The following is a 27,103-nucleotide window of genomic DNA, read 5'->3' on the forward strand; positions in this document are numbered from 1 at the left end:
GAAAGGTTGTATATATATATGGTATAAGAGAAGGAAAAAGGATCGAAAAGGCATAGGGACGACTTGGACGTGGTCTCGAAAGTGGAAATAAAGGAAGGAGAAATTGGCCGGTCGAATGGGACCCGTGGGTACTCCTGGGTGCGGATAAGGACGCTTTTAAATCGAGACAAAGAGTGGAAAAAAATAAGGTGCTCAATGGGCTTTTTATCGAGTGATTTGGTCAAGCGATTCCCTTTGGACCGATAAGCCTCGATAGTCTATGCGAGAAAGAGAGTTTCGGAGTTACGTTCACCTTCTCCCCCAATCAACGCTATCTAACTCTTCTCTCTCTCACTCTCTCCCTCTCTCTCTGTCCTTGTCTCTCTCTCCCCTCCTCTTTATCTCTTTTTACCCCTTTTCCGTTCATCGTTACTTTTTTCCTCTATATTTCTCTCTCTCTCTCTCTCTCTCTCTCTCTCTCTCTCTCTCTCTCTCTCTCTGCCTCTCTTTATCTTTTTTTACTTCTTTACCGCTCGTCGTTACTTTCTTCCCCCTCTCACTCTCTCTCTCTCTCTCTCTCTCTCTCTCTCTCTCTCTCTCTCTCTCTCTTCGGTTCGTTCCAATTTAATTGAAAAAAACCAAGCGCGTTTTCTCGCGATACAAATACAAAGTTATACGTCCACACACACACACACACACACGCATATATACATATAGAGAAAGGAATCATAGTGAAAACGAAACGATATCATTCCGGTGAGAAGCGAAAGGCCGATCGATTTCTTCCCTTCTCGATTACAACGACCCTGGTCGTCGTATTTTTTGCTTATTAGAGGTGCTGAAAGAGAAAGAGTGAGGGAGAGAGAGAGAGAGAGAGAGAGCGAAGGAGGAAGAACTACTAGAGACCGAGCGAAAAATATTTTGTCTGCTACCGTAATTTTTCCAAGATTTTCTTTATCTTTATTTCTCTCTCTCTCTCTCTCTCTCTCTCTCTCTCTCTCTCTCTCTCTCTCTCTCTGTTTCTTTCCTATATTCCTTCGTCCAATGTTCTTTAAAGACACCGAAGGAAAGAACTCGTGAAGAGAGAGAGAGAGAGAGAGAGAGAGAGAGAGAGAGAGAGAGAGAGAAAAAAAGAAACAGAAATATTTTACCAGTGTCTACAGGAAGCTTTTTCCCTTTTATAGTCTTCCATGCGATGAGCGAGAAGATAAAGATGGAAGATATATTCTTATAGAGAATGAAATTACTTTTCTAATCGGACGTTGGTTTAGAAATTCGAAGGAAGAAGTTGATCTAACCGAAACGAGAGAAGAAGAAAAAAGATGAGAAAAAGAAAGAAAAAGAGAGAGAGAGAGAGAAAGAAAGATTGGTGTGTGTGTGTGTGTGTGTGTGTGTGTGTGTTTGTCTCAAAGGCTAACGAGGAAATCGTCGGTGGTAGAGCTTAAGGTACTATGCCATACTAACAGTAAGATTAGAGCATTAGATCCCGCCCATAGACTATCTTCCCTTCCAAAGGGAAAATCCTCGAGTATTCTACCGTAACTACTTTTCTCTAGTCCTTTTAGTCCTTTATCCGTACCGTCCGCGGAATATTTCGCGTGTACGAAGTACAATCGACGCTCTGTCGAGATTTCCCCACTAGTACTCTTTCCCTAACCTCTTTCTCTTCACTCTTCTTCCTCGAAACAACGATCGTTCAAGACAGCTTATCGCGTAGGTATATCTTGTGGCTTCAAGTTCTTGGAAGGATCCGCTGGTCGGTACAGATTTCTGAGAGACACCAAAAGAAAGAAGAGGACAGAGAGTGAAAGAGAGAGAGAGAGAGAGAGAGAGAGAGAGAGAGAGAGAGAGAGAGAGAGAGAGGGAGAGAGAGAAGAGGAAAAAGAAAAGAAGAAAAACGCGAGTCGAAGGATCTGAAGAGGGGGAAGGTTAGAGAGAGAGGAGGGGGTACGTTTAACGACGAGATTAGAGAGTTAGATTCCCCTGGAGCGGCCCTGCGGTGGTATCTTCCTAAGAAAAATCTCAGACGAAGTACTCACCATTTTTCTCCTCTTCTTCTTCTTCCTTCTTCTTCCTCCTCCTCCTCCTCTTCTTCTTCTCTTTCTTCTTTTCCTGCTTTTCCTTCTTTTCTCTTTCTCCTCACTTCATTCGTGTCTTCCTCCGGGGGAAAATCCTTTTTCTTTAATCTGGTTCCTTGTTCTCGCGAAGACCTCGAGAACGCCTTCTCTTATCGTAGATTTTTCTTAATGATAACTCGGCCCGCGGAAAGATATAAAACCGATCACGTGCGATAAACAATAATTTCTCTCTCTCTCTCTCTCTCTCTCTCTCTCTGTATGTGTGTGTGTGTGTATATATATATATATGTTGAACATTAAATCACACGCAGATGGGAATGGACATGACAGGAGGAGGTGATCCAGAATAGAGGAGAATGACGACTTGATCGGTCGTACCAAGGCATATCTCCAGATCGTATTATTAAAGCACTAAATTCCAACCGATGTCTCCGATCCAACCGATGTATATATATATATATATACACACACACGCACACTACCAACTCACTAATTCCAAATGCTTCGTTACTTCCGTTTAATTGAACTTGCTCGGATTGAAAGTCATTCGATACATAACCCACCCCCTCCATCACTTATATTGGCTTCTGTCCAATAAGAGCTCGCGCGCACGCGAGAAAGAGAGAGAGAGAGAGAGAGAGAGAGAGAGAGAAAATAAACTTTGCGTAAATATATACTCTACGCTTTTTCGTTTAGCATATCGATAGGAAAACGATATCGATATTGTTCGTTTGAAGAACAAAACGAAAGGAAAAGAAAAAAGAAAAGAAGGATGGGTTGAGATGGTAGAAGAAAAGTGCGATAAACTTTCTGTGTCGGTCGTTAATGAAAATGTTTCGTGGAAAATCTGAGATTTTCTGGAACGATAATGCCGATGGCAATGGGCGCTGCCACACGAAGAAATGAAAGAGAAAAGGGCTTTGCCATTGAGAAAGAGATTTTCCCTGTAAACCCCGATGGTGAAGAAGGTGCCTTGTGTGGCCTTAAAAGAGAGAGAGAGAAAGAGAGAGAGAGAGAGAGAGAAAGAGAGAGAGACAGAAGAGGGTGGCCCGAAGTGGTCCATTGTTTAACTTGATAAATGAAGTAGCCGAGCGCAGAAGCTCAACGCCGAGCTTGGTGGTACACAATGGCGGCGATATATTGTTCCGAGTTAATTCAATGCTGGAAACTCTGACGCCCAAACAGGTGCGCCTGTACGTGGCTCTTTTCGTCCTTGTTCAACTAACGTCCGTGCGAATCTTCCCTACCTTTTTCTTCCACTTATCGATTAATTTTCACCTTTTTTTTCTCCTGTCTTTCTTTTTTCTCTTTCTTTTTTTTTTTCTTTCTCTAAAAAAAAGAGAAAGAGGGAGAGAAAGAACAGCAGCACGTGGATATATTCGTTTTAATGACCAAAGTATTGTCGGTATGGACGTTGGCGTCGCGTGTGTCACGAGACTGATGCGACGAAAAATAATAATACAAAAAAAAAAAAAAAACGAAAAAGAAAATAAAAAATAAAAAAAAGAAGGAAAAGAAAGTACAAAGAAAAAAGACTAGAAAAAGTAATGCTTCTTCTGCGAATCGTGTTTACTTCTATTCGCGGTCGCACCTTTCAATTTTCTCGCCCTTCGTACTTTTTAAATCGAGCTCTGCGCTAACTCTCGCGCCCGGCGAAGAATTTCAATTAGAAGAAACCCAGCCGTAGAACGAACGCTCTCGACGTCTCGTTGCTTTTTCTACCTTTCGCCGCGAGTGCTTCCTCCCCGAGCGTGAGAACGAAAAAGTACAATTAACTAGAGAACTTAAAAAAACGACTTCCACCACCACCACTACCTCCTCCTCGTTCTCCCACTACTTCTTTTTCACCCTCTAACCCCTTCTAACCCCCTTTGCTATCCTCTCTCTTCTACAGTCTACGACTTTATCTCTGAAAAAAAAATCTATAGTATCCGCTTTCAGAAATTCTCTATTCAGTGAAGTAATTGGAATTCTGCGGTTATTTGAAAAGAAGAGAGAAAGATGAGGAAAAAGAAGCAATAGGTAATCGTATCCTCATAATATTCGTACGGTATCCTTGATAATCCGATCTATCTTCTTTTTTGTATATATATATAGGTACATATTTTCTCTCAATCAAGTTTAATATTATTAATTCGCATTTTTCTAAGATAACGATCATTGCGAACTGTCAAACTTTACGAAATGAAAATGCTAACAAAAATGCTATTCATTTTATTATTAAGTTGCATTTCTAACGAAATATTATTTCATGCTTTTCCACACTACGTACTTGTCGTAAAGTTTCATAGTACGTTTCTACCTTTCTAATATACATACATACGTATATACATACATACATACATACATACATACATATATATATATATATATATATATATACATATATAAATATATATGTTTTCGAGAGAAATACGAATAAATGAAAGAAGCCTTGTTTCAACTCCTCCTCCGTCCTCCGTCCTCATCGTAGTTATGCGGCCGAGAAGAAGAGCAAAGTTGTTCCGTGAATAAGCGAATGCAAAATAGGGCCGTGCGATATTTTGCGAATTGCGGAGGGGGAGGGATGAGATGGGGAAGAAGAGTCCGGAGTCGGTTTGTACGAGGAACCAGTTCAGAAAGAGAGAGAGGATAAGGGTATGTGGAGGAAATAAAGAGAGAAAGGCCAATCGTCGTACTCGTCACGAACGAACTTCCGCACTTACGAGCGACCTTTAGGTGGATTAGGTGAGAGAATCGTAAAGTGAAAATCCACCCTCTGCATCTCATTCGACCCTTTCATTTTATTTCTCTTTCTTCTTCTTCTTTTTCTTCTTTTTTATTTTTTTATTTATTTATTTTCTTTCTTTTTTTTTTTTTTCATCGTATAACTCGACCTTTCTCTCTCTTTTTTCTTTCCATCCATCCATCCATCCATCCATCCTTCCTTTTCAAAATGACTCTACAATACACTTGCCAATTTTATTTCTATTCCCTTTTATATAGCTATATCAAAGAGATATACGAAATGGTTAGTTGGGGGGTTCGAAATACGTGTGTCGTCATGAATCAGTGTAAAATTCAGACCGAGTCCGATGACTAATTGCAAGCACGAATCGTTTTCTACGGGTAGTAGCATACGCGTTACCGCTACCACCCGTCTCTCCCCCCCCCTCTCTCTCGCTCTCTCTCTCGTTCCCCTTATATTCCTTTCGGCGGACTTCAATTGGAGCTCGGAAGTGTTTTCTACGCTGGAGACTTATTAACCGTAAGAGCTCGTTCCCGGTAGCGCTATTTATAAAATTAAACCTAAGCTCCTCGTCTCTCTGTCTCTCTTTCCCTCCCTCCCTTCCTCCCTTTCTCTCTCTCTCTCTCTTTATCTCTGTCTCTCTCGCTTCTTCCGATGTGAGGAGTTCATTCTCTCTCCTTGGCGTAATCTCCATTCGTTCGGCTCCTCGTTTCACGCTCGGTGATTCGTCCTTCTGTCCTCGAGGTAGGAATACGACGGTGTCTGGATTAAAATAGAGAGAGTGAGAGAGACAGAGACAGAGAGAGAGAGAGAGGTGGAATAGTAAAGATCGTGCACAGTGACGACGGCGTTATGGTCATATTGTCAGCCACAGGGGTACGGAGAATAGTTCCATCTTACTCCTTTGCTCACAAGTAGGTAATACTATCTAACCAAGTGCTCTCGCAGAGTTCTCTTTCTCAATTCTCTCTCTCTCTCTCTCTCTCTCTCTCTCTCTCTCTCTCTCTCTCTCTCTCTCTCTCTCTTTCTTTCTCCCTTAGGCACCGCTAGGAGGATCGCTGCAGGGCACGGTTGATCTTAGAAGTTATGCCTGCTGAGTCGTAACTCTTTAAACTCTGACGACCTACTGCTAAAATCTTACGAGGAACGTTAAAACGTTCTAACAGCTCGTTCGGAAGCTTCGATAATTTCTGCCGAAGGAGCAGTAACTACTATCGTTTCTTGTCTCGTGCACGGCTGGTGCTGCTGCTACTGCTGCTGCACCACACCGGATATCGCTGGCTATAATTAAATCGACGAACGACGAACGCCCAAACGTATTTGACTCTTCTTCTTCTTCTTTTGCTTCTTCTTTTTTTTTTTCTTCTTCTTTTTCTTGGAGTTTTCTCTTCTTCTTTTTCTTTTTCTTCTTCTTCCTCTTTGAAACATAGAAATTCCTACGACTTTCTTCTTAAATGCCCCTCGAAATAATATCACGAATTTTCTCCTTCGTTTCCCTCGGAAGAAAGAGGACCATTTTTGTCTCCCCTCTTTCTCTCTCTCTCTCGCTCACTCACTCGCTCGCTCGCTCTTCATCGCGTTCATTCGTGGAATTTGCATCTCCGTTCGAGCGAGCTGTAATTCGTCGCAACGCTCGAGGTGACAATTAATTCCGAGGATCCTTTCCCAGCCGAATTCCACCCTATTACATATTCAGACCGTATCTCGACGAATGCCGTCCGTAATCGGAGCCAAGCTCTTTCTCTCTCTCTCTCTCTCTCTCTCTCTTTCTCTTTCTCTCTCACTCTCTCTCCTCTCATTTTCATTCGTAAGAAAAAGAGAAAGCTTTAAAATCAGAAGATAATATTTAATGAACCAGTAAGCGAGACGCTTTCCGGTTATTATTAGAAGGTGAAGGTAATTATCTTAGGGAATGAGCAGAACGGTAGAATTGCACATAGAAGTTATAGGGATGGGATGGTGAGAGGAGGGGTGGTGGAGTGAAGAAGGATGGTGTACGGGAGTAGGAGGGGGAGAGAGAGTTTAAGGCTTCAACGGCACGCCCGATGCTTGCTCTCTCCACTTGCTTCTGTTTATGACAGTGATGGATGCGTTTGCTGGTAATTCATCATCCCTTCTCTCTCTATCTATATATCTCTCTCCCTCTCTCTCTCTCCCTCTCTCTCTCTCTCTAACAAACCCAAACGATACGTCCTATTTTCCCATTGGCCTCTCTTACCTTCGTGTGCTCGAATAAGCAGCAGATCGTTCCTAACCGTGCGTCTTGTCGGTCTCCTTTCACCACAGTGGGGTTCCATCAGAGATTTTTATGCCTCTGGCAGATCGGCTTTCTTTCTTTCTTTCTTTCTTTCTTTCTTTCTTTCTTTTTTTCTCTCTCTCTTGTCCTAATCAGGCTTATATAATCTCACCTACGACGCAATTTCCTTTTTCTTCTTCTTCTTCTTCTTCTTTTTCTTTTTTGTTTCTCTGTGAAAATTTGTGATTTTGTGACGATAATCATCGGTAATTCCTCTTTGCTCTTGTCTACGTTTTTTATCCGTTTATACCGAGCAACGATCGAGTACGTTCATTAGATTATTCGTTCGATTGACGACGATTAAAGAGAATGATCCAATGTCAAGCGGTCCTTGTGGTTCTGGTTTTATTTAATTTGTCCTTGGAAAAGGGATCTGAAATTTTAAGCAAGAAGGATATAATGGGAACTTGGATCTCTATAGCGTCGAATTGGATGGTGGTGATGGTGGTAGTGATGTTACGTGACAATCAAGAAGTTAAAAGCGTGTGCAATCCTTGAATCCGTTTTCCGGTTGATGTAAACGCGTAAGAGGGCCGAACTATAGAACTGTCCTTCGAGATAATCAAGACTTTGGACTTTATATCGAATTAATGTATCCGATTTTATGTATGTATATATGTATATATGTACGTACGTATGTATGTATATATGTACGACCAAAACTTTCCCGTTTAGCTCAGGATTAGAACCGACATGGATGCCTTGTCATTGGAAATCAGGATTTCCCTTATCGGAGCTCCGACAAACCGTAATACGAACAAGGGGAAATTCTCAGAATAGATTCTATCATAAACGATGACGATGACGATGACGATGACGATGATAACGACGACGACGACGACAACGACGAATTTCCGGTCCAAGTTTTCTCGTAAACGTGTACAACAACGATTTCAAGTATGACTATATGTTTACGAAAAGACCGTCATCGAAAGTCTTTTCACCCTTTTATCCTCCCTCCTCCCCATACACATACACCCATCCTCGCTTCGCTTCTCTGTCCTTTTGTCCTCCTATCCGTTAACTTTTTCTAACGTTTCAGCTACACCAACCAACAGCCGTCGTAACTCGCGACGAGCTAAACTGGAATGCAATTTTTATTAGAGAAGAACCTCTCGGACGTTTTCCCCTCCGGCTTAGCTCGTCACGTAATCGTCTAAAGGGGGACAGGGGGCAGGGAGAGTGGGATGGGATGAGGTGGGTCGAGAAAGATAAAAAGCAGAAGGACATGAAAAGGATAAGAGGCTACATTTCGGCAGTGCAAAATCACCAACGCTCATGGAAACGTGCGAGAAACTTTAATGCCACGATATTCTTCCGTGAATAATTCATTTCTTTATTTCTTTTTTTCTTTCTTTCTTTCTTTCTTTCTTTCTTCCTTTCTTTCTTTCTTTCTTTATTTATTTCTTTCTTTTCTTCCTTCTTTCTTTCTTTCTTTTTATTTCTTCTTGCACCGAACGACGACCCTCTTCTTTGTCTCCACGTTATTTCAAATTTTTCAGATTTTTCTCTTAGCCTTTCTCACTTTCTTTTTCTCCGTCTCTCTCTCTCTCTCTCTCTCTCTCTCTCTCTCTCTCTCTCTCTCTCTCTCACTCTCTCTCTTTCTCTTTATTCTTTTCTTTCTTTTTCTCTTTTACGTACGACATTGCAAGAGATCAATTGAACAAATATTCGGTTAAGTTAACTTCATCCGTGGCTTCCTACCGGACTAAATGCAACCGTTCGAATAATTTTTTCTTTCTTTTTTTTTCTTTTTTTTTTCTTTTTTTTTTTTTTTTAGATTGGGGCGGGAAGGAAGGGGTGTGTGGTAAAGAAAGAGAGGACCAATTCTCGTTTCATTGTTTCGTACGATTACCATCGATCGTCGTAACGCTTTACGCGTGAACGAGCGTAAATATCGATGGATCGATGGCACGGGCGCTTTCAAAAGTATTTACAGATTTGTTTTGTCAAATATTGCTACGACGCGGTTGATCGTGGACGACGAATGAACGAACGAACAAACGAACGAACGAACGAATGAACGATTGAAAAAAAAAAAAAATAATAAAATAGAAAGGAGAGGAAAAAATACAATCAACGGATTCGACAATATTTTTATCCCTGCGAGGCTATTTTTTTGTTTCTTTACTTTTTATTTTTTTATTTTTCTCTTCCTTCTCATCCCCCCGCCCTCTCCTTCCCTTCCCCCTATAATCGAGCACGCGATTTATTACTTTGATACGCATGTATTTTCACGAATTTGTACGAATAGGGGCGTCGAGTGAAAAGCGAACGCTATTACAAAGAAGAAACGCGTGTAGATTTTCCAGTTCTAAGCGCCACAAACGAAGCCATTGATTCTTTTTTCAACTACGGAGAAAGAAAGAGAGAGAGAGAGAAAGAGAGAGAGAGAGAGATTCATGGAAAGTTTTAAAAAGCGATGCGACAACGAGCCGATTGTGATGAAGGAATCGTCGTGCCTGTAAACGGAAGGGCTCCGATGTCCTCTCCTTCAATCAAAACGAGAGCAGCATTCGACAAGAGTCGTACAGCAACGGAGAACAATGACGATCCTGGCACGGTCGAAGGAACGCCAATACACAACCATCTCAATTATATATATGTGAACATATATATATATATATATACACACACGCACATATATATAGCTATGTATATTAGGACGCCACCATCATTAATTTCATTGATTTGTGACTCGGGAGAGTAGAAGGATAAGCATCGATTTTCTCAACCTCTCGTTATTCTCTATTCGTATTTGAAGGATTAGAATCGGATCCGTTGTAATTAGAATCGCGATTGTCTCTACCTATCTGTCTCTCTCTTTCTCTCTGTCTGTCCGTTTCTCACTGTCTTTCTCTCTCTCTCTCTCTCTGTCTCTTTATATATATATATATATGTATATATATATCTTTCTCTTTATGCCTCTGTTAAATTAAAATCATAACTTTGTAAGGTTTTCGCTTTGATAACCGAGATAGAAAGAGAGATATCTCTTTTCAAACAACCTAAACAAGTATAATTATGTCTCTCTGTATTTTGTCCAACCAGTGTAATGGACATATTCAATTAAATCCCTTTCTCTTCTTTTTTACGAGATCTCTCAGCGACTCGTTTTTCAACGTTGTACAAATCGTTAAAAACGAGTATCGGGGAGCACTATATCGTCGTCATAGTTATCATTGGATGAACGAGCAAAAAAATAAAGAAAAAGAAACCCGACTGTGGAAGTGGATTGGTAATAATAATTTGAACTCGGTATACGAGTAAAACGCGAAACGTGTAATATATATGTACGTATGTAATTCAACACGGCCTCAGAGTACGTTACTTTTACAATTCTGTGGATACTAAAATTGAATTCAAATCAGAGTCTCTCATGTTGATTGTAATAGTATTGGTGATCGTCGTTTTTGTATCTGGCAGAAACGGTATCCATTAAAAATTCGAGTAAAATCAGTGCTGCGAATTTATATACGTATTTCCTCCTCCTCCTCCTCCTCTTCCTTCTTTTTCTACTCTTTTATACGATTTATCGCAGCATCATTGAGATCTCTTGTTCTCTCCATTTTCGCAAAGGTTAAAGGACCATCAGGGCACGTGATTCCACTGGGCTGGCTGCTCTTTGTCGTAATTGAATTCGTTAATTACAAGCGTACCGATTACGCTCGTTTAATACATTTTCATGTAATTTTGCGTGCGTTGTAATGGGAACGAAAACTATGTTTATATATATATATATATATATACACACATATAGGTGTGTATGTATGTATGTATATATCTATGTATAATTTCTATTATGGAAGAGGAGTCGTTTAAGGCTCGTCTATAATAAATCACGTCTTGCTAATCGCTCCGACTAGCGTTTTAGGAGAATCCTACTAATGACGCTAATGACACCGCACCCTAATTACGCGACACGAGTTGTCTCCGAATTCGAACGGAACACGAGATCCGCTCGTTCGAGTTCACCTATTTTTTCTTTTTTTCTTTTTCTCCTTCTGCTCTTTGAGTTTTTTTCTTTTCATTTTTTTTCTGTTCCTTTTTTTTTCTTTTCTTCTTCATCTTTACCGACCTTTTACTCGGAAAAAAAAATGTCCACCTTGTCTCTTATCTAAGACATTTTATCGAGCTGTTGCCTTTCTCCAATTTGCTTTTTCGCACGCTGTACCGTTATATGTCGTTTCCCTTCGTCATTTATGCCCTTAACGTACAACTATCATATTTATCTAGCATATTAATCGGGACCCTGGCATTTTTGTAAGATAGATTTCCGTCCGTTATTAAATTTCATTAAAAGTCCGCAATTAAAAAGGGTACCCTGAGGGTGATATTCTTTTTTTTTCCTTTCTTTTCTTTTTTTTCTTTTTCATTTTTCTTCTTGTACTTTTTTTCTTTTCTTTCCTAACTCCCGCGAGCGCGTGCCCTTCTACTACCCCTAGTTAATATCAATCGTAAAAACGGGATAGGAAACGTTTACAAAATTCTATCCTCACTTTGTGCGAATGGAAGTAAAAGCGATCGAAAGAAATAACAAAAAATAAAAGGAACAAAAAAAAATACAAATAAAAGTATATTAAAAAAAAAAAAAAAAAAAAAAAAAAAAAAGGAATAGAAATGAAGGGGGGGGAGGAAACTTTCATTTCGGAAAGTTAATCGATATAAAATTAATACCATCCACGTTAATTACTCTCCACTTTTATCGATGTCATTCTATCTTCCCCTTTTACTCGCGTGCGATATCGCGAGGTTATAAAAAAAAAATAGAAAATAAAAAAAAAGGAAAGAAAAGAAGAAAAAAAAATTGATGGAAAATTCGACGAGGCTCTCTTCGATTTCGCGATCGGTAAACGACGAATTGGCAATTTTGGCCAAGTGCGATATCGCTCGGAAAAACAACAGAAATAACAATAATAACAATAGCAGTAACGTTAACAACAAGTAGAACAAGAACGATAACAAAATAACATTAACGAGGACAATGACAACGTTGATAAAGGGCAATGGTTATCGTAACGTTCCGGCCTTTATTATGTTTCGATCGTGCTTGGTAATTGAACCATTATTACCTATAGTATATCTATATACAACGAATAGCAGTTATCGAATGAGAGATATACGTCGAGTGAGCCAGACCAGTCCAATTATTATTTACTAAATACCAGACAGCCAGCCAGCTAGCCAGCCAGCCAGCCAGTCAGAGCCAGTCAGAGCCAGTCAATCCAATCTTTCGATGGTTCTCGTTGTTGCGCGTGCCGTTGGTAAAGCACCGATCCCTGTTCGAAAACCTTCTGAAGATTTTCTTTTTTCCTTTCCCTTTCGTTGAGAAAGGAGTAAAAGAGGAAGGAAGGAAGGAAGGAAGGAAGGAAGGAAGGAGAATGTAAGTGCGTAGAAATGCTTTTCAAAGTCCACTAGAGGAACTCGTGCATGCTTATAAATGCGTAGGATGATAGAACCCTCTCGAAAAGAGAAGAAGAAGAAGAAGAAGGAGAAGGAGGAGGAGGAGGAGGGGATTCTCTTCAGAAGCTCGATTTTCAGGAGCCTTATCGAGTTTCGAAGATTCGAAAGGAGTCACCGACAGCCCTTTCCTTCCTTCCTTCCTTCCTTCCTTCCTTCCTTCCTTCGTTCCTTCCTACAAATATTCTCTCTCCTTTTCCTTTCTTCCTTTATTGCTGCTTCTCCACCTGTCAGGGCACGACAAAAGTCCGTAAAATTAAATATTGATTTTGTTTGCGATCAGAAGAATCAGCCGCGACTTATTCTGCGAGCAAAGTATAGGAACGAGGATGAGGATGACAATGAGGATGAAGGATGAAGAGTATGAGAGTTAAGGTTTAAGGTGGAAGGAGACAGAAGGGGTGGAGGGATTCTTCGTCCTCCCGAGTTTATCGCTGATTCCAGTCGGAAATCCACTTAGGGCAACTTTAAAGGATGAGACCTCAGGGATACCTGCGTCCTCGTATTTTCGCAAACTGGAAATGATTTCTATACTTTCTTTTTTTTTTTTTTTTTGTCTTTTGTTTTTTTTTCTTCTCCTTTTTTCTCTATCCATTTTTACCCGTTTGTCCTTTTCTTCGTTAAACTCGACATTGCACACTCGAATGATTCTTATTCACTTTCTCTCTTTCTCTCTCTCTCTCTCTCTTTCTCTCTCTCTCTCTCTCTTTTTCTCTCTTTTTCTCTTTTTCTTTTGATTTCGAACGACCAACCATCGATGGAATTCATCGAGGCTTCATTGAACTCGGTGTAAATTAGAGGCTTCATACGGTCTCTCTCTCTCTCTCTCTCTCGCTCTCTCTCGCTCTCGCGGTTACGAGTCTCTCAAAATTCACGACACGAGCCTAACGGCCAGTTGGAATTTCACTAAAATTCCTGGCATAGCCATAGCCCACGTGAGAACCTTCCGGTTAATAATGAAAGCACGTCAGTTTGTAAGTTAATTAACCTAACGGATCGATTAATCACGAGAGTAAAGAGTCTCGTCCGCATTTTACTCAAGCTGCTTTTACGATCGTAAATCCGATCGGGGATATTCCTGATAATAATTTTTATTTTCGAGATAACATCATCTACTTTACAAATTCTCTTCGCGTTATATGGATGAAGAGGAAATTAAAAAAAAGAAAAAAAAAAAGAAAAGAAGAAAGAAGAAGATGAATAAATAAAAAAAAAAAAAAAAGAAAAACGAACAAGCATAAAACAGTAAAAAAAAAAAAAATAATCTTTCCTTTCACTTTCTTGTGTTGACCTTTCAAAGTTCGTAGAATCTATTCTCTACGGTGTTTAGAATACTCGACTGTTCTACGTTTCTTCGTTGAAGGTTGTCATCGCATTGGTGAAAAATATCCACTTGTATAAACCCAGTTATATATAATACGTGTCGCTTTTGCCGGCAAGGGTTTCGCAAAACGAAACTTCGAAGAGCATACTCGCGGTGGTCTCGAGCACGTCGTCCTAGGATAACCCCACCCCCTCCCCCTTCGCTAACTCGGACTTGTCATCTATCATCTATCCTTCCTTATTTCCTTTTTTTCTTTTTTATTTCTCACTCTTTCTTACAGTTTCTATCTTTTCTTGTCTCGTGAAAAGCGACACGACGACGAAACCATCGTTGATCTTTCTAGGATAAAAACCACCACCACCACCACTACCATTCATCCTTTCGAATGTGAATTTTATTAGGTGTGTTGTAAGTTCCAAAGTCGAAAAGTTGCTTCGTAAATTTCAAGAAAAGAAAAAAAAGAAAAAGAAAAAATTCCGAATCGAAAACTTTGGAAATTTCAATTGCTACGGTTTGAAACTCTTTTCTGTGCCTTCTCAAGTTTTTCTCGTCTCAAGGTCACTCTCTTGGAATACTCCAATAATATAATCGTCGCGGCGTATCAATTTTGTACTCGTGATAGTAAAAAATTTTTCGATAAAAACAAAAGAAAGAAAGAAAAAAGATATATATATATATATATATATATATATATATATATATATATATATATAGAAAGAAATTAGAGAGATTCTTGGACAGTACAAATTCGCACGTGAATGGAAACTCGAGTCTCGTTCTCTGGTTCTCGTCTAAGGAAAGATTTTGGCAAATTTCCCGTTCTCCACGTTCTCCGCAGTCATTCACGAGCCAACAAAACCACACGAGACGATAACTCGTCCCGGGCGTCATCGTCGTCATTTAAACGTTGACGTTAGCCGCGAGCAAACGTGTAACTTGTCTGCCTTTTTCCGCGACAATATTGCAATAAAGGAAGACAGAAAGAAAGAAAGAAAGAAGCAGAGGAACAAGAAAAAAAATAATCGTTAACATAAATACGCATCGTGTACTTTACCTACTTTCTTTCTCGAGAATATAATGATCATTTGTATTAGAAGAACCTTAGCTAAGGTTAGGGATGGTTAGATTATTACAATACCTACGATTTTGATTAGAAATGCGTAGGAGCGCGCGAGAAACGAGACGATTCGTAATGTTATTAGTTACTTACTACTGGAAGAAGGAAGAGAGGGAGGATGAGGAGGTGGAGATAGAACTCGTGGAGGAGGAGAGGAGGAGGAATAGGAGAATAAGGAAGGAGAGTGCCTGCCGAGCGGCACCGGACACTTGTTGCTAAAGTTCGTGTCATGTTTTAGCGATAAATTTAGCTCGCGACCTTCTCTCGATTTCTATTTAACGTTCTCGTCGGTAACGACGACATTTACCGTTTAGATAATGGCTTAAATACTCGAAGGATTTTCTTCTTTAAAAAGAAAAAAAAAAAAATTCAACGATAATAGAGAATAAAAAGGTAAAGATTGTGTGTGTGTGTGTATATATATATATATATCCATTCCCCTAAGTTTTCGAAAGTTTATTTATTCTCGTATGGATTTGAGCCTAGGGAAAATGTGTGATAATACATAGGGATAAAATAAATGATCGAAATCCGATTAAAAATACGTAAGCATTATTGTCGGTCTCGTTTGTCGATGAAAGCCGTGCTAACAAACGCATCGCGTTAACTAAGTTATAAAACATGACGTGAAAGACGCATCAATGGCATTGGTTGGTCGATCGCGAAGGTCGTACTTTCGCGAGTCCGTTCTTGTGTTCAAGGTCGAGGACGTTAAAGCTTCCAAGCGCTTTCAAGCTTCGATCCGTCCCGGAATATCCGACTCGTTTGTCGCAATGACGTTGAAAGGATCATCGACGAAGACAGGGACATCTTTCTTTTTTTTTCTTTTTTCTTTTTTTATTTTTTATTTTTTTCCCCCTTCCTTTTTTATTTGTATTCCCTTAACGAAGTGAAAGAAACGATATTTCCGCAAGATTGAACGTGAGAGATAATCGATTTGGGAGGGCGGAGGGGGAAGGGATTTGGGAGGGCGGCAAGAGCGAGCTAGAGCGGGGAGGAGGGGAGAAAAAGAAAGATTGAAAGAAAGAAAGAAAGAAAGAAAGAAAAGGAGGGGGAGGAAAAAAAAGGATACACTTTCATTCGACGCGAGTGAGAGACGACGGACAAAAGGAACAGATAGAGTCGATCACGAACGACGTTCAAAGGGATCGTCATTGATGCTGGAGAATGATGGTTATAATAGCCAGCCTTTCTCGATGGTGGTGGTGATGGTGATGAAGGTGGCGGTGGGGGGGAGGAGGAGGAGGAGGAGGAGGGTAAATTTTTGTGTTTGGGATCGTAACGCGCAATGCGCGTGACGTGCGCTCCCGTGTTGGTTGTATATACCACACGTATATACGTGTGTTGCGCGTTCTAGGAGGGGGACGGGGGTGAGGGAAAGAGAGAGAGAGAGAGAGAGAGAGAGAGAGAGAGAGCGAGGCAGAACAGAGAAGAAGAGAGAGAGAGAGAGAGAGAGTGGAATCGAGTCGGCGTGGTGTCGACGAAGCTCGTCGAGGCGACTCGAGGCAGAGCCAAAGAGGGGACGCGAGTTCTCTCTCCCTCTCAGTGGCCCGTGAACCGCGACCGGAGCAGTACCTCTCTTTGACGCGACGACGACCTCTCCGAACACCCTTCGACCCCACGAGAAAGAGACTTTCTCTTCTTCTGTTTCTTCTACGTCTACGACTACGTCTACTTCTACTTGTATATACTTCTACGTCTGCATCTTTTTCCTTTCTTCTCCCTTTTTTCTTTATTTTCTTTTTTTTTTCCCCCCTCCCTTTCTCTTTTGTCTTGTTTTTTGTTTTCTTTTTTCTCCCTCCCTCCCTCTCTCTTTTTTCTTTTTCTTTTTTTCTCCAACGTCTCGTTTAATCAAAATTATAATTATATATGATAAAACGCACGATAATAATATAGGATAAATACGATCGAAGGTTTTCAGGGATTTACAAATTGTGTACAAATTTACGATAGTGTTATCCATTCAGTTCGGTTTCCCGCTCTAAACAGATTTATATTATGTCTCTACGAGTTTTCAAGTGTGTCAAGTGATATATAAATGTTTTTTTCTTTTTTCTTTTTTTTTTTTTTTTTTTTTTTTTTCTTTTTCTTTTTCATTGTTTCTCTTTTTAAAATGGAAAAACAAAGAAAAAATTTGTTCTCTTTCATTTCTCTTTTTTTCTTCCTTTTTCTTTCTAAAAAAAAAAAAAAAAAGAAGAAAAAGAAAAAAAAAACAAAAACAAAAAAAAGAAATAGAAACCCATTGATCATCATTCGCGAGAATATCGTGAGGAGAGAATAGGATAGAGCAAAGAGAAAGGCGAAAACCTCTCGCGAGCTTTCGACGTATTCAAAATGCGAAGCTCGGTGTACCGAAAGTAAACAATGTCGTTGTCAACTTTTCTCTCTCTCTCTCTCTCTCTCTCTCTCTCTCTCTCTCTCTCTCTCTCTCTCTCTCTCTCTCTCTCTCTCTCTCTCTCTCTCTCTCTCTCTCTCTCTCTCTCTCCTTTTTCCTTTTTCCTCCTCTTTTTTTTTCTTTGCTCCTTTACACTTCCTCCTCCTCCTCCTCCCCAACCCAACCCAACTCAACTTCAACCTCACCCCCTAATCTCCCTTTAAATATTCCGTCGACTTCGTTTTCTCATTCTTTCGCACACTTTCTTCTTTTCTCTTCCTTTCTATCTTTCGCAATACACAAGCGTCACTGAATCGCATTTCTTCGTCGCGATCGCGACGCGCATCGCAAAGCGATCGTCTATCTCTCTCTCTCTCTCTCTCTTTTTCTTTTTTTCTCTTTTTCTTTCTTTCGTTCTCGTTGTGGCAGGTAATTAACAGGCTCTTTCAAACGACGATACTAATTAGCAGGTAAACGGTGTAAAAGGCCAAGCGAGAAAAATCAAAGTATATCTACCTTACTTCTTTCTCTTTTAGTCGAGCAATTAATTGTTCTTCGCTAAAATCTCTTGCCAATTAGCAAGGAGAACGAGGACACAGAAACGTGAGGTAGAAATCAAAGAGAGAAAGAAAAAAAAAGACACGAGAGTGCGTATAGTTTTGTCAATGATTTTCAAAGAGGACGTACTTACTTACTTACTTTACTTACTTACTTACTTACTTACTTGTTTACTTACGTACTTACTTACTTACTTACTTACTTACTTACTTACCTTAGATATGTACCGAGATTATCCGTTTGCTCGCTTTTGTTTGCACGTCGTTATTGCGTATGTACGACTTTATCATTCGCGAATGTTAAAAAAGGTATAAAAATGGGGTGAACGAGAAGAAAGAAATAAATTGGGGTTGTTGCGGTCCTTGAGTGCGTTGTATTTCTTTTTCTTTTCTTTTTTCTTTTCTTTCTTTTCCTTTTTTTCTTTTTTTTTTTTTTTTTTTTGAATCTTTTCTCTTTTCTTTTCCTTTCTTTTTTTTCTTTTTTTTTTTTTTGAATCTTTCTTTTTTTCTTTTTCTTTTTTATTTCACAATTTTTTACATATAACACATCCTACCATACAATATATTTATTAACGTTCAACCGAGAACCTTCGAATGATTTCGATCGAACGAATTTAATCGGATTATTGGTCGTTCGTCCCAACGATATCTCTATCAAACAAAATTCGGCGAAATGTATAATCGTGAAGGGGGAGGGAGAGAGAGAGAGAGAGAGATGTAACGGAATAGTCGACGTACATGCCTCGGGTGCGCTTTAAATCCATCCGCTAATAAGCACATTACGCGGATCCTTTAATCTTTCGAAAACCAAACGAATCCACAGGTGCGTATGCTGTGCTGGCGTTTACGTATGCGGCTTCTTTTCTTTTTTTTTTTTAGTTTTTCTTTCTTTTTTTTTCGTTTTTTTTTCGTTTTTTTTTCTTTTTTTTTTTTTTTTTTTTTTTTTCTTCTCTGTCGACAGTTCGATCGTTCTCAAGACTATTATATTTATTATCGGGCGATATCGACGGAAATTCTTTCATTCTACATATTTAATTTAGAAGGGTGGAGATGAAAAAAAAAAGACTAAAAAAAAAAAAAGAAAAAGAAAGAAAAAAAGCATCAGCCAGGAGAAAAAAGCAAACAGCGAATCGTTCGATTAGAATTCGCGATAACGTAAAAGCACGTTGATTGCTTCTTCTTTTTCTTTTTCGTTTATTTTTTTTATAGATGAAGAAACAAAGAAAGGAGATAGATAGAGGGAGGAAAAAAAAAGTGGTGATTGTTGAACCATTTTCATCGATCTAACTTAATTTTATAGAACGATTTTGCACGAACAAGAAAGATAGATAGATGGATGGATAGATAGGTAAAGATAGATAGATAGATAGATAGATAGATAGATTGATAGAGAAGTAGGTAGATAGATAGAGAAGATAGAGAAGACGGGTTGTAACCTATATTTGCATTTGGTCGAGAATGTAGTCAACGAACGAGGAAAAGCAAAGCGGCATCCGCGTCGATCGTATTCGAAGAGTATCAGTTTCCATTGGGGATCGGCCCTTTTTCAATTAAGCTTTGATCACAGTATCGAGATAAAGCGCGCGACGCTTCGCTCGTCGGCCCACTCGAACGAACGTCGCTCGGTCTCGATAAAGAGGAAGCGAGTGAGCTACTACTACTACTACTCTACTACTACTACTACTACTACTACTACTTTTACTACATCACCATCACTAACACCACCACCATCATAATCACACTACTGTTACAGTCGCATCACACCGTTAGCAATACACTCTATCTCTCTCTATTTATTTATCTATCTTTCTCTCTTTCTCTCTTAACCAACAGTACACGATCTATATGTTTGTGTGTGTGTGTGTGTGTTATGTGCGAGAGTAATAAAAGTAAGGGGATGTGAATCGAGTCAACGTCAAATCGGGGGAAAAAAAAATTTATCTCGATTTAACAGGGAATTATTTTACTCTTCGAGCTCTCTTCTCATATTCGATTCTTCAATAAATTTTTTATTGTTTCATTTGTTACTGTCGTTAGTCATAGTTACTGTTGTTATTATTATTATTATTATTATTATTATTATTATTATTTTTATTATTATCATTATCGTATCCTTGTGCTGTAATAGAAATATGAATCGAATTAACGTCAAAATCGAAGAGAGAAAAAAAGATTTGTCTCAATTTAACTGTCTTACGTTTTAAGAGTCTTACGTTTCGAAGAAATTTTTATTATTTGTTTTTTTACTTTCGTTAATCGTTATTATTATTGCTATTTTTATTATTATTATTATTATTATTATTATTGTTATTATTATTATTATTATTATACTATTCAGAGATTGTTATGTACTGGTTAGGTAGACAAGTTTGAATTTGCCGTCGTTTCTAGTTCTTCTCATCTTGGGCATACCTACTGTTTGATGGCAAACAAGTCGGCTCGTATCAATATTTAGCGTGGAAGCGGCGAAAGTGAGTTCCGAAAACCACGGATCGCGAAACGCCTCAGGATATCTCGGAGTAGAGTATAACGACGAGAAAGAGCAAATATTGCCTCTTTCTTTCTCTCCCTCTTTCTCTTTCTCTCTCTCTCTCTCTCTCTCTCATTTTTCCTCTCTTCCTCTTCCTCTTCTTCTTATTATTATTCTCCATCATCATCCTTTCTCTTTCACTCCGACTGTTACGTTAATTGAAACTTTTCCGGCGATTTGATTTTTCATTTTATGCATTAATTTATATTCCATCGCGTTTTTTATAGTCTGCTACGTTGAAATTACGATCCTTCCAATTCTTCGAAGACTCTCACTGATATTACGAGCAAGAAAATAAAATAAAGAAATAGAGTCTGTATGTGTGTGTGTGTGTGTGTGTGTGTGTGTGTGTGTGTGTGTGTCTGTCTGTCTGTGAGTATGTAAGATAGAAAAAGAAAGAGAGAGAGAGAGAGAGAAAAGTATTAACGTTTATGTCGAAACAACCCTTAGCCGTGGTCCAGCCGGTAATTAAATAACTTGCCGAGGGAGGTAGAAATTTGCATTTTATTCTAGAGAGGATTTATTGCCGGTCGTCCTACGTCGGATTAACGAGCGTTCTTTAAACGTCAACGGTTACTACGACGACGACGTTCGTACCTTTATAGGTGCATCGAGATAGTATCCAAAAGGGAAAATTCACGAAAGGAAAAATCTTTTTCGAACGCGTAAATATTTGTCAGAGGTCCACTGTCCCTTCCTCTCTCTCCTCTCGCCATCATTATCATCGTCATCATCATCACTACGATCACCAATGTCACTTTCCCTCTCCCATCTCGAACCCTTTTCTCGTTTCTCTTCTTTTTTTTTTTTTTTTTTTTTTTTTATCGTTCGAAGATACGAAACTGTCAGAAATAGACATTTAAAAGCGTAAATCGTTTTCAATGTTCTTAATTTGTAATTAAACGTACGTAATTATTATTGACAGAAAAGTTTTTCTTTGATTTTACCAAATCTGCTATTAAACTCGAGTCATACGGATAAAACCTCGTTCCTATTGTAAATTTTCATTTTCGATTTTAATCAACGTAATTGTTTAGTAATTCGAATAGAATCGGACAGAAAAATAGAGGATGAAAGGAGATCGAAAGGGAAAGAGAGAAAGAGAGAGAGAGAGAGAGAGAAAAAAAGGAAGAGAGAGAGAGAGAGAGAGAGAGAGAGAGAGAGAAAGAGTTATGGTTAGAAGAAAGGGTGGGTGATGGACCTTTGAATAGCATTGCTCAATTAGTTGAAAACAAGTAGATGAGTGTATTGAGTGAAAGGAAGAAGAGCAAAGGAGGCATGACACACCCGGTGTATTTTCTTTTTCGATCGTTCGTGACGGGGACCCCTCTTGCTTCTGTATTCTGTCTTCTCCTATCGTCCATATCGGCACGAGACGACACAGAAGGCGCAGGAAATGCGTTTCTCCTTTCTCTTCTTTGAAAAGAGAAAAAAGAAAAAAAAAGAGAGAGAGAGAGAGGAGAAGAAGAAGGAAGAAAGGAAGGAAGGAAGGAAGGAAAGAAAGAAAGAAAGAAAGATAGAAAAAAAAGAAAAGAAGAAACGTACGGTCGAGCGGCCGACTTAAAAATATATTCTCCTCGAAATAGTTGTTGCACCCTCGCCAGCCACCCTCGGAGCCACCCTCGCGCTCGAACGCTCGTGTATCTACCGAAGCGAGAGACACGAAAAACAAAGTAGAAAAAAAAAGAAAGAAGTAAGAGAGAGAGAGAGAGAGAGATAGGTAGAGATAGAGATAGAGATAGAAAGAGAGAGAGAGAGAGAGAGAGAGAGAGAGAGAGAGTATGAGCATCTCTTTCTTCGTGTTCTTCTTCGTACTACTAGTCATAGTATTCGCTTGGTAGACGACTAAGACGACGAAAAGTTCGAAAGCACCGGCAAAAAGACAAACTGTCCCCTCTCAGGCGACTCGCCGACGTAATTTATACTCTGGTTAAAATAGTCTCCATGTTAAAATGAGAGATACATCCTCGTGACCCCAACGCGCATGTATTCTCTCTCTCTCTCTTTCTCTTTATATATCCTTCTTTTTCCCTTATTCTCCAGTTGTGTCCTGTACATCGTCGATGCGAGTCAACTTGTTGTTATTGTCTTTTAATTCATGGCTCGTTCTCACGCGATCACTTGCAGCAGCTCCTTCGATCGATGTTTATACATTTTTCTCGTTAAAAAAGAACTGTTTGATTTTTGACATACATACTCCTATTATTCTCCATTTCGTTTCATTTATTTTTTTTTTCTCTCTTTTCTTTTCTTCTTCCTCTTTTATAATTTTTATAATATTCTTTCTCACCCTCTTATTATAGGACTTTTCATCTCGCAGAAAAAATAAGTTTGCGAATTAATCAGGGTCTTATCCAGTAATGTGATTACATCGGAAAATGTGGGAATAGTTTTATTTTTTTTTTTCTTTTTTTTTTCTGCAAAATCGTCGACTAGACAGAATGGTAATGCCGAGAGATAATCGCATTTTAGGAAGAATGATCGTTACGGACGATTAAGAGACGCGTCGAACCGACACGAGAAACTAGGAACGAGAAAGAAATACGGTTTGCGCGGTTTGCACGAAAGGCTCGGGCGAAGTGATCAACGAAAAGTCGAAAAAGAAAAGCCGCAAAAAAGTTTGACAAATGGTTCAACCCGTTCACACCGAGAACAACAACTCCGCTCTGGATATGGAGTCCCTCGAGGAGATGCTTCGAAAGGTAATCCTTTTGTAATTGATGTTAACGTATAATACCTTTGGATTGTTCTTTAATTTATTTTATCGTTTTTTCCTTTCTTCTTCTTTTTCTTTTTTTTTTCTTTTTTTTTTTTCTTTTTTTTTTTCTTTGATGGAAGTAAATCCTCTTCCTCGTCGAGGACGTCTTTTATGGTGTACCATAGAATCGATCGTCGTTTTAATCATCTTCACATATTCCAATGAGGGATATTTGGAATGATCGAACGAAATGGTACACCCGTTATATAAACGTTACATCGCCGAGGAAAAACCATTGGTTATGTAGAAAGAGGAGGAATCGTTAGCTACGAGATAAATCTCTTTTCTTGTGCGTTACGTACACCGTAAAACCATCTCTCTCTTTTTCTCTCTCTGTCTCTCTCTCTCTCTCTCTCTCTCTCTCTCTCTTTTTCTCTCTTTCTCGTTCGCTGTCTCTCTCGTATGACGAACCATTCAAAATCGAATTACCGAGAGCTTGCGTCGACGTTATTCTCTGCTAACGCCCTGGACCCTCTCCATTCAATTAATACGTATTAACTTTAATGCAGCGATAAAATTTCATTACATCTAATTAACCTTGGACGTATCACTTGATCGTATCACCTTAAAAACGTATATACCTTCGTTAAGTCCATTTTCATTGATAACGAATAAGGTTATTACGCATTTTTGGATGAATCAAGGAAGGGAAAGGAAAAAGGTGAAAAAAGGAAAGAGAAAAAGAAGAACAAAGAAAAAAAATTCCTTCTCTCTTTTCTCTTTTATTTTTCCTTTTTTTTTTTTATTTATTTTTTTTTCTTCGTTCTTCTTTTTTTTTTTTTCTTCTTTTTCCATTCCATTACCTCTTTAGCACACATAATTGAAGCACGTGCCATTGTCAGTCTCGGGATCCCTCGATTACGCGAGTATAATAAACGCTCGAATTAAAGTAAGAATTATATATAACTGTGCGTCGAATGAAAGGGGTAGGTCGAGGAGGGTGCAGGAGGAGGAAGAAGAGAAGAGGAAGAGAAGCGAAGAGAAGAGAGGAGAAAAGAGGAGGAGGAGGAGGAGGAGGAGGAGGAGGTTTTTTAACTGCTACTTCCTGTAATGTATTCCGTCAGGCAACGCTGAATGGACCACTTAGCGAACGACCCACACACATACACACACTCACACACGAGTGCGCGCGCGTGCTCTAGCTAAAGCGAGTTAGCGCGCTCGCGCGGACGCGCAACCATAGTACACCGCACGTACAACCGCCATAGGAGCGTAAGAGACGGAAAGAGGGATACGCAGGCCCTGTTCAAAGGCACTCTTACGCTTAAGCGCTTTACTGCCTCTAAAGCCTTCCTCCTACGATGCTACTAGATATAGTATGTACCTATGTAATAAACGAAGAGACCCCGCTCGCTTCCTAATAATACACGTTAATTGTTAATTGAGCGAAAAAATTACTTTCTATCTCTATTTCTCACTCTCTTTCTCTCTATCTTTTCCTTCCTCTTCTTCTTCTTCTTCTTCTTCTTTTCGTCGTCTGACGATTGTAAATTTTCTTCCGTTTTCTTTTTTTTCTTTCCTTCATTTTTTTTCTTTTTTTTTTTATCTCGTACGTAAGCACTCGTTCATGTCGGAATACCCCAATGATTTTCACCATTCACGAGGATAAAGAGAGATTGGGATCGAATAGAGTAAGAAGAAAAAAGAGGGAGAGAGAGAGAGAGAGAGGAAGAAGACGGAGATCCGGAGTTGTTTTTTATGAACTTTTTGTAGGTACACGAATGTGTCTGTTTGCCTTATATACGTGGGTGTTATACTACAGGCGAGCCAGAGATAGCAATGTTTCGTGCGCACGCGCGCATATGCATGTATGTACATATATATATATATATGTGTCTTAGTTATATCTACATTTATATGTATGTATGTGTACATAAAGGATTATCCTGCCATTAGTCCGGGCATCTTTTAAAAGCCGATTACGTTATAGCTAATTGCACTTTCTAAGAAGATTTCTATCGTTTATATAGAAAGTAAATACTGAAGTAGGAATCGTAGGAAGTAGGACTTTCGCGTTTAATTGAAATTGGATTGGTATTAGACGTGCGACGAAATCGTTCGCGGATTGCCGATTACAAATTCAATCGAACGTCAACGCGCCAGCGAGGCTAATCGGATTATTCAATTTGTAACCGGTCGTGCGCGTCGATCATAATTTTCTCCCTCGAAATGTTAGGACATGTCTCTCTCTCTCTCTCTCTCTCTCTCTCTCTCTCTCTCTCTCTCTCTCTCTCTCTCGTTAGACACACACGTACGCATATATATATATCCACAAGCACGTATAACGTATAACGTATGCGTATGCACGTTTGCGTTTAATACCACATTGTCCCGTAGATCAATTTTGATCGACGAGAAGATCGTAAATAGATAAATATATATATATATATATATATTTCAACAAATATATTCCATTGTCGTTCTATCAAATAAGATTTCTTAACTTACGTTGAATGAACCAACGTCGAAACATTTTAACATCGTTCATCGACTATAGTCGGCCATTTTCAGAACGGATGTATGCTTTACCGTCGCGTCACCCTAACCGCCAGATCGGTACGCCTCCGTAATGCGGCTTTAATGTAGAGCTCGTACGAGGAAAAGCTCGACCAACCTGCTTCTTCGCTCCTCTCTCTCTCTCTCTCTCTCTCTCTCTCTCTCTCTCTATCCCTCTTTTCCTCCCCATCTCTTGTCCTCGTCCCTCAGATTCCCCCTGCACTCGTCACTTCCTCCCCCTTTGACGATTTTCCACGTCAAACGCCAACGCGGATTTTCGCGCGAGCGTTCTCTCGTTCGCGACGCTCTCCCTCCCTCCCTCCCTCCCTCCCGGCCTCCCTCTCTGTCTCTGGTTTTTTTTCCCTTCGTCTGCCATCCACGTTTCATCTCTTCCATTTTTCATCTCCCTTTCACTCATCTCTCCCCCTCTCTTTTTTCTTTCTCTTTATCTTTATCTTTCTTTCTCTCTCTCTCTCTCTCTCTCTCTTTCTCTTTTCTTTTTTTTTCCTTTTTTATTTCGAGCCGTGAATAAAAAAGAAAAAATAAATAAAAAAAGAAGTAACGAGAGAAAATTCACGAGCGTGTTCTCCGGGCAAAAAAAAAAAGAAACAAAAAAAAACAAAAGAAACAAAAAAAAACAAAAAAAGAAAAAAAGAAGGAAAGAAAAAAGAAAGAAAAAAAATTGATCCGCAATCACGTTTCCATCGATACGCCCCATACGTTTTATCGACTCTTCAATGATACCGAAAACTACCGCGAATTCTTTTTGCGATTAACGGCACTCACGTCGTGAATTCCATTAGATCCGGAAACGAAACGAACGATTGCCGTGGGAAAAAAAGAGAGAGAGAGAGAGAAAGAGAAAGATCCCTTCGAATATTTCCACGATAGGTTTTCATCGGTTTTTACATCGTCTCTTTATCTTTCGTTTTTTGTCAATGCAGCCGACAGAAAATTTCGTATGTTTCCTTCTTGGACATTTCTCCTAAATTCGTGGTAAATTAATCGCAGATATTTTTGCACAAGGGCCCTTTATTATAACGGACGGAATACAAAGATGTTTATTATTATCGTTATTATACTGGGTACTATACGAGATTAAAACTGCTACGGGAATTGCTTGGATATCGTAAAATAACGTAAAAGTCAGAAGAACAATGAACGTAGGTATATAGTAGTACTGGTAGTTGTGGTGGTGGTGGTGGTGGTGGCAGTACGTTGGTAATAGTGGTCGCGGAGTTTACGTGGAAGTATAATTTTCATAGAGAACGTAGAGAAACGGCAAAAGCCAAAATGCAAGTTTGCATAATCAAGACTAGGTCATACTTCTGTGTACGTGCGACGTGTTAAAGGAAAATAAACGGCAATGTTCTTCGCTACGACCGCAAACGTCCGAGTTATTTTAT

General features: G+C 39.3%; 1 protein-coding gene across 11 annotated transcripts in view; it reads left to right on the forward strand.

Moving 5' to 3' along the window:
* LOC118445045 (uncharacterized protein CG43867) overlaps positions 1-27,103 on the forward strand; it is a 111,168-nt gene that overhangs the window by 45,105 nt on the left and 38,960 nt on the right. The window contains exon 1 of one of the 11 annotated variants that reach the window (XM_035873950.2): positions 22,884-23,145. The exons of the other annotated variants lie outside the window; for them this stretch is intronic. Within the exon in view, the coding sequence (XP_035729843.1) occupies positions 23,071-23,145 (75 nt within the window). The 5' untranslated portion in view covers positions 22,884-23,070. Of the gene's footprint in view, positions 1-22,883; positions 23,146-27,103 lie in introns of those variants that run through there. 11 annotated transcript variants of the gene reach the window in all.

The sequence above is a fragment of the Vespa mandarinia genome, chromosome 3 (genome assembly GCF_050613455.1).
Source record: "Vespa mandarinia isolate Hongniang chromosome 3, ASM5061345v1, whole genome shotgun sequence".
NCBI lineage: Eukaryota > Metazoa > Arthropoda > Insecta > Hymenoptera > Vespidae > Vespa > Vespa mandarinia.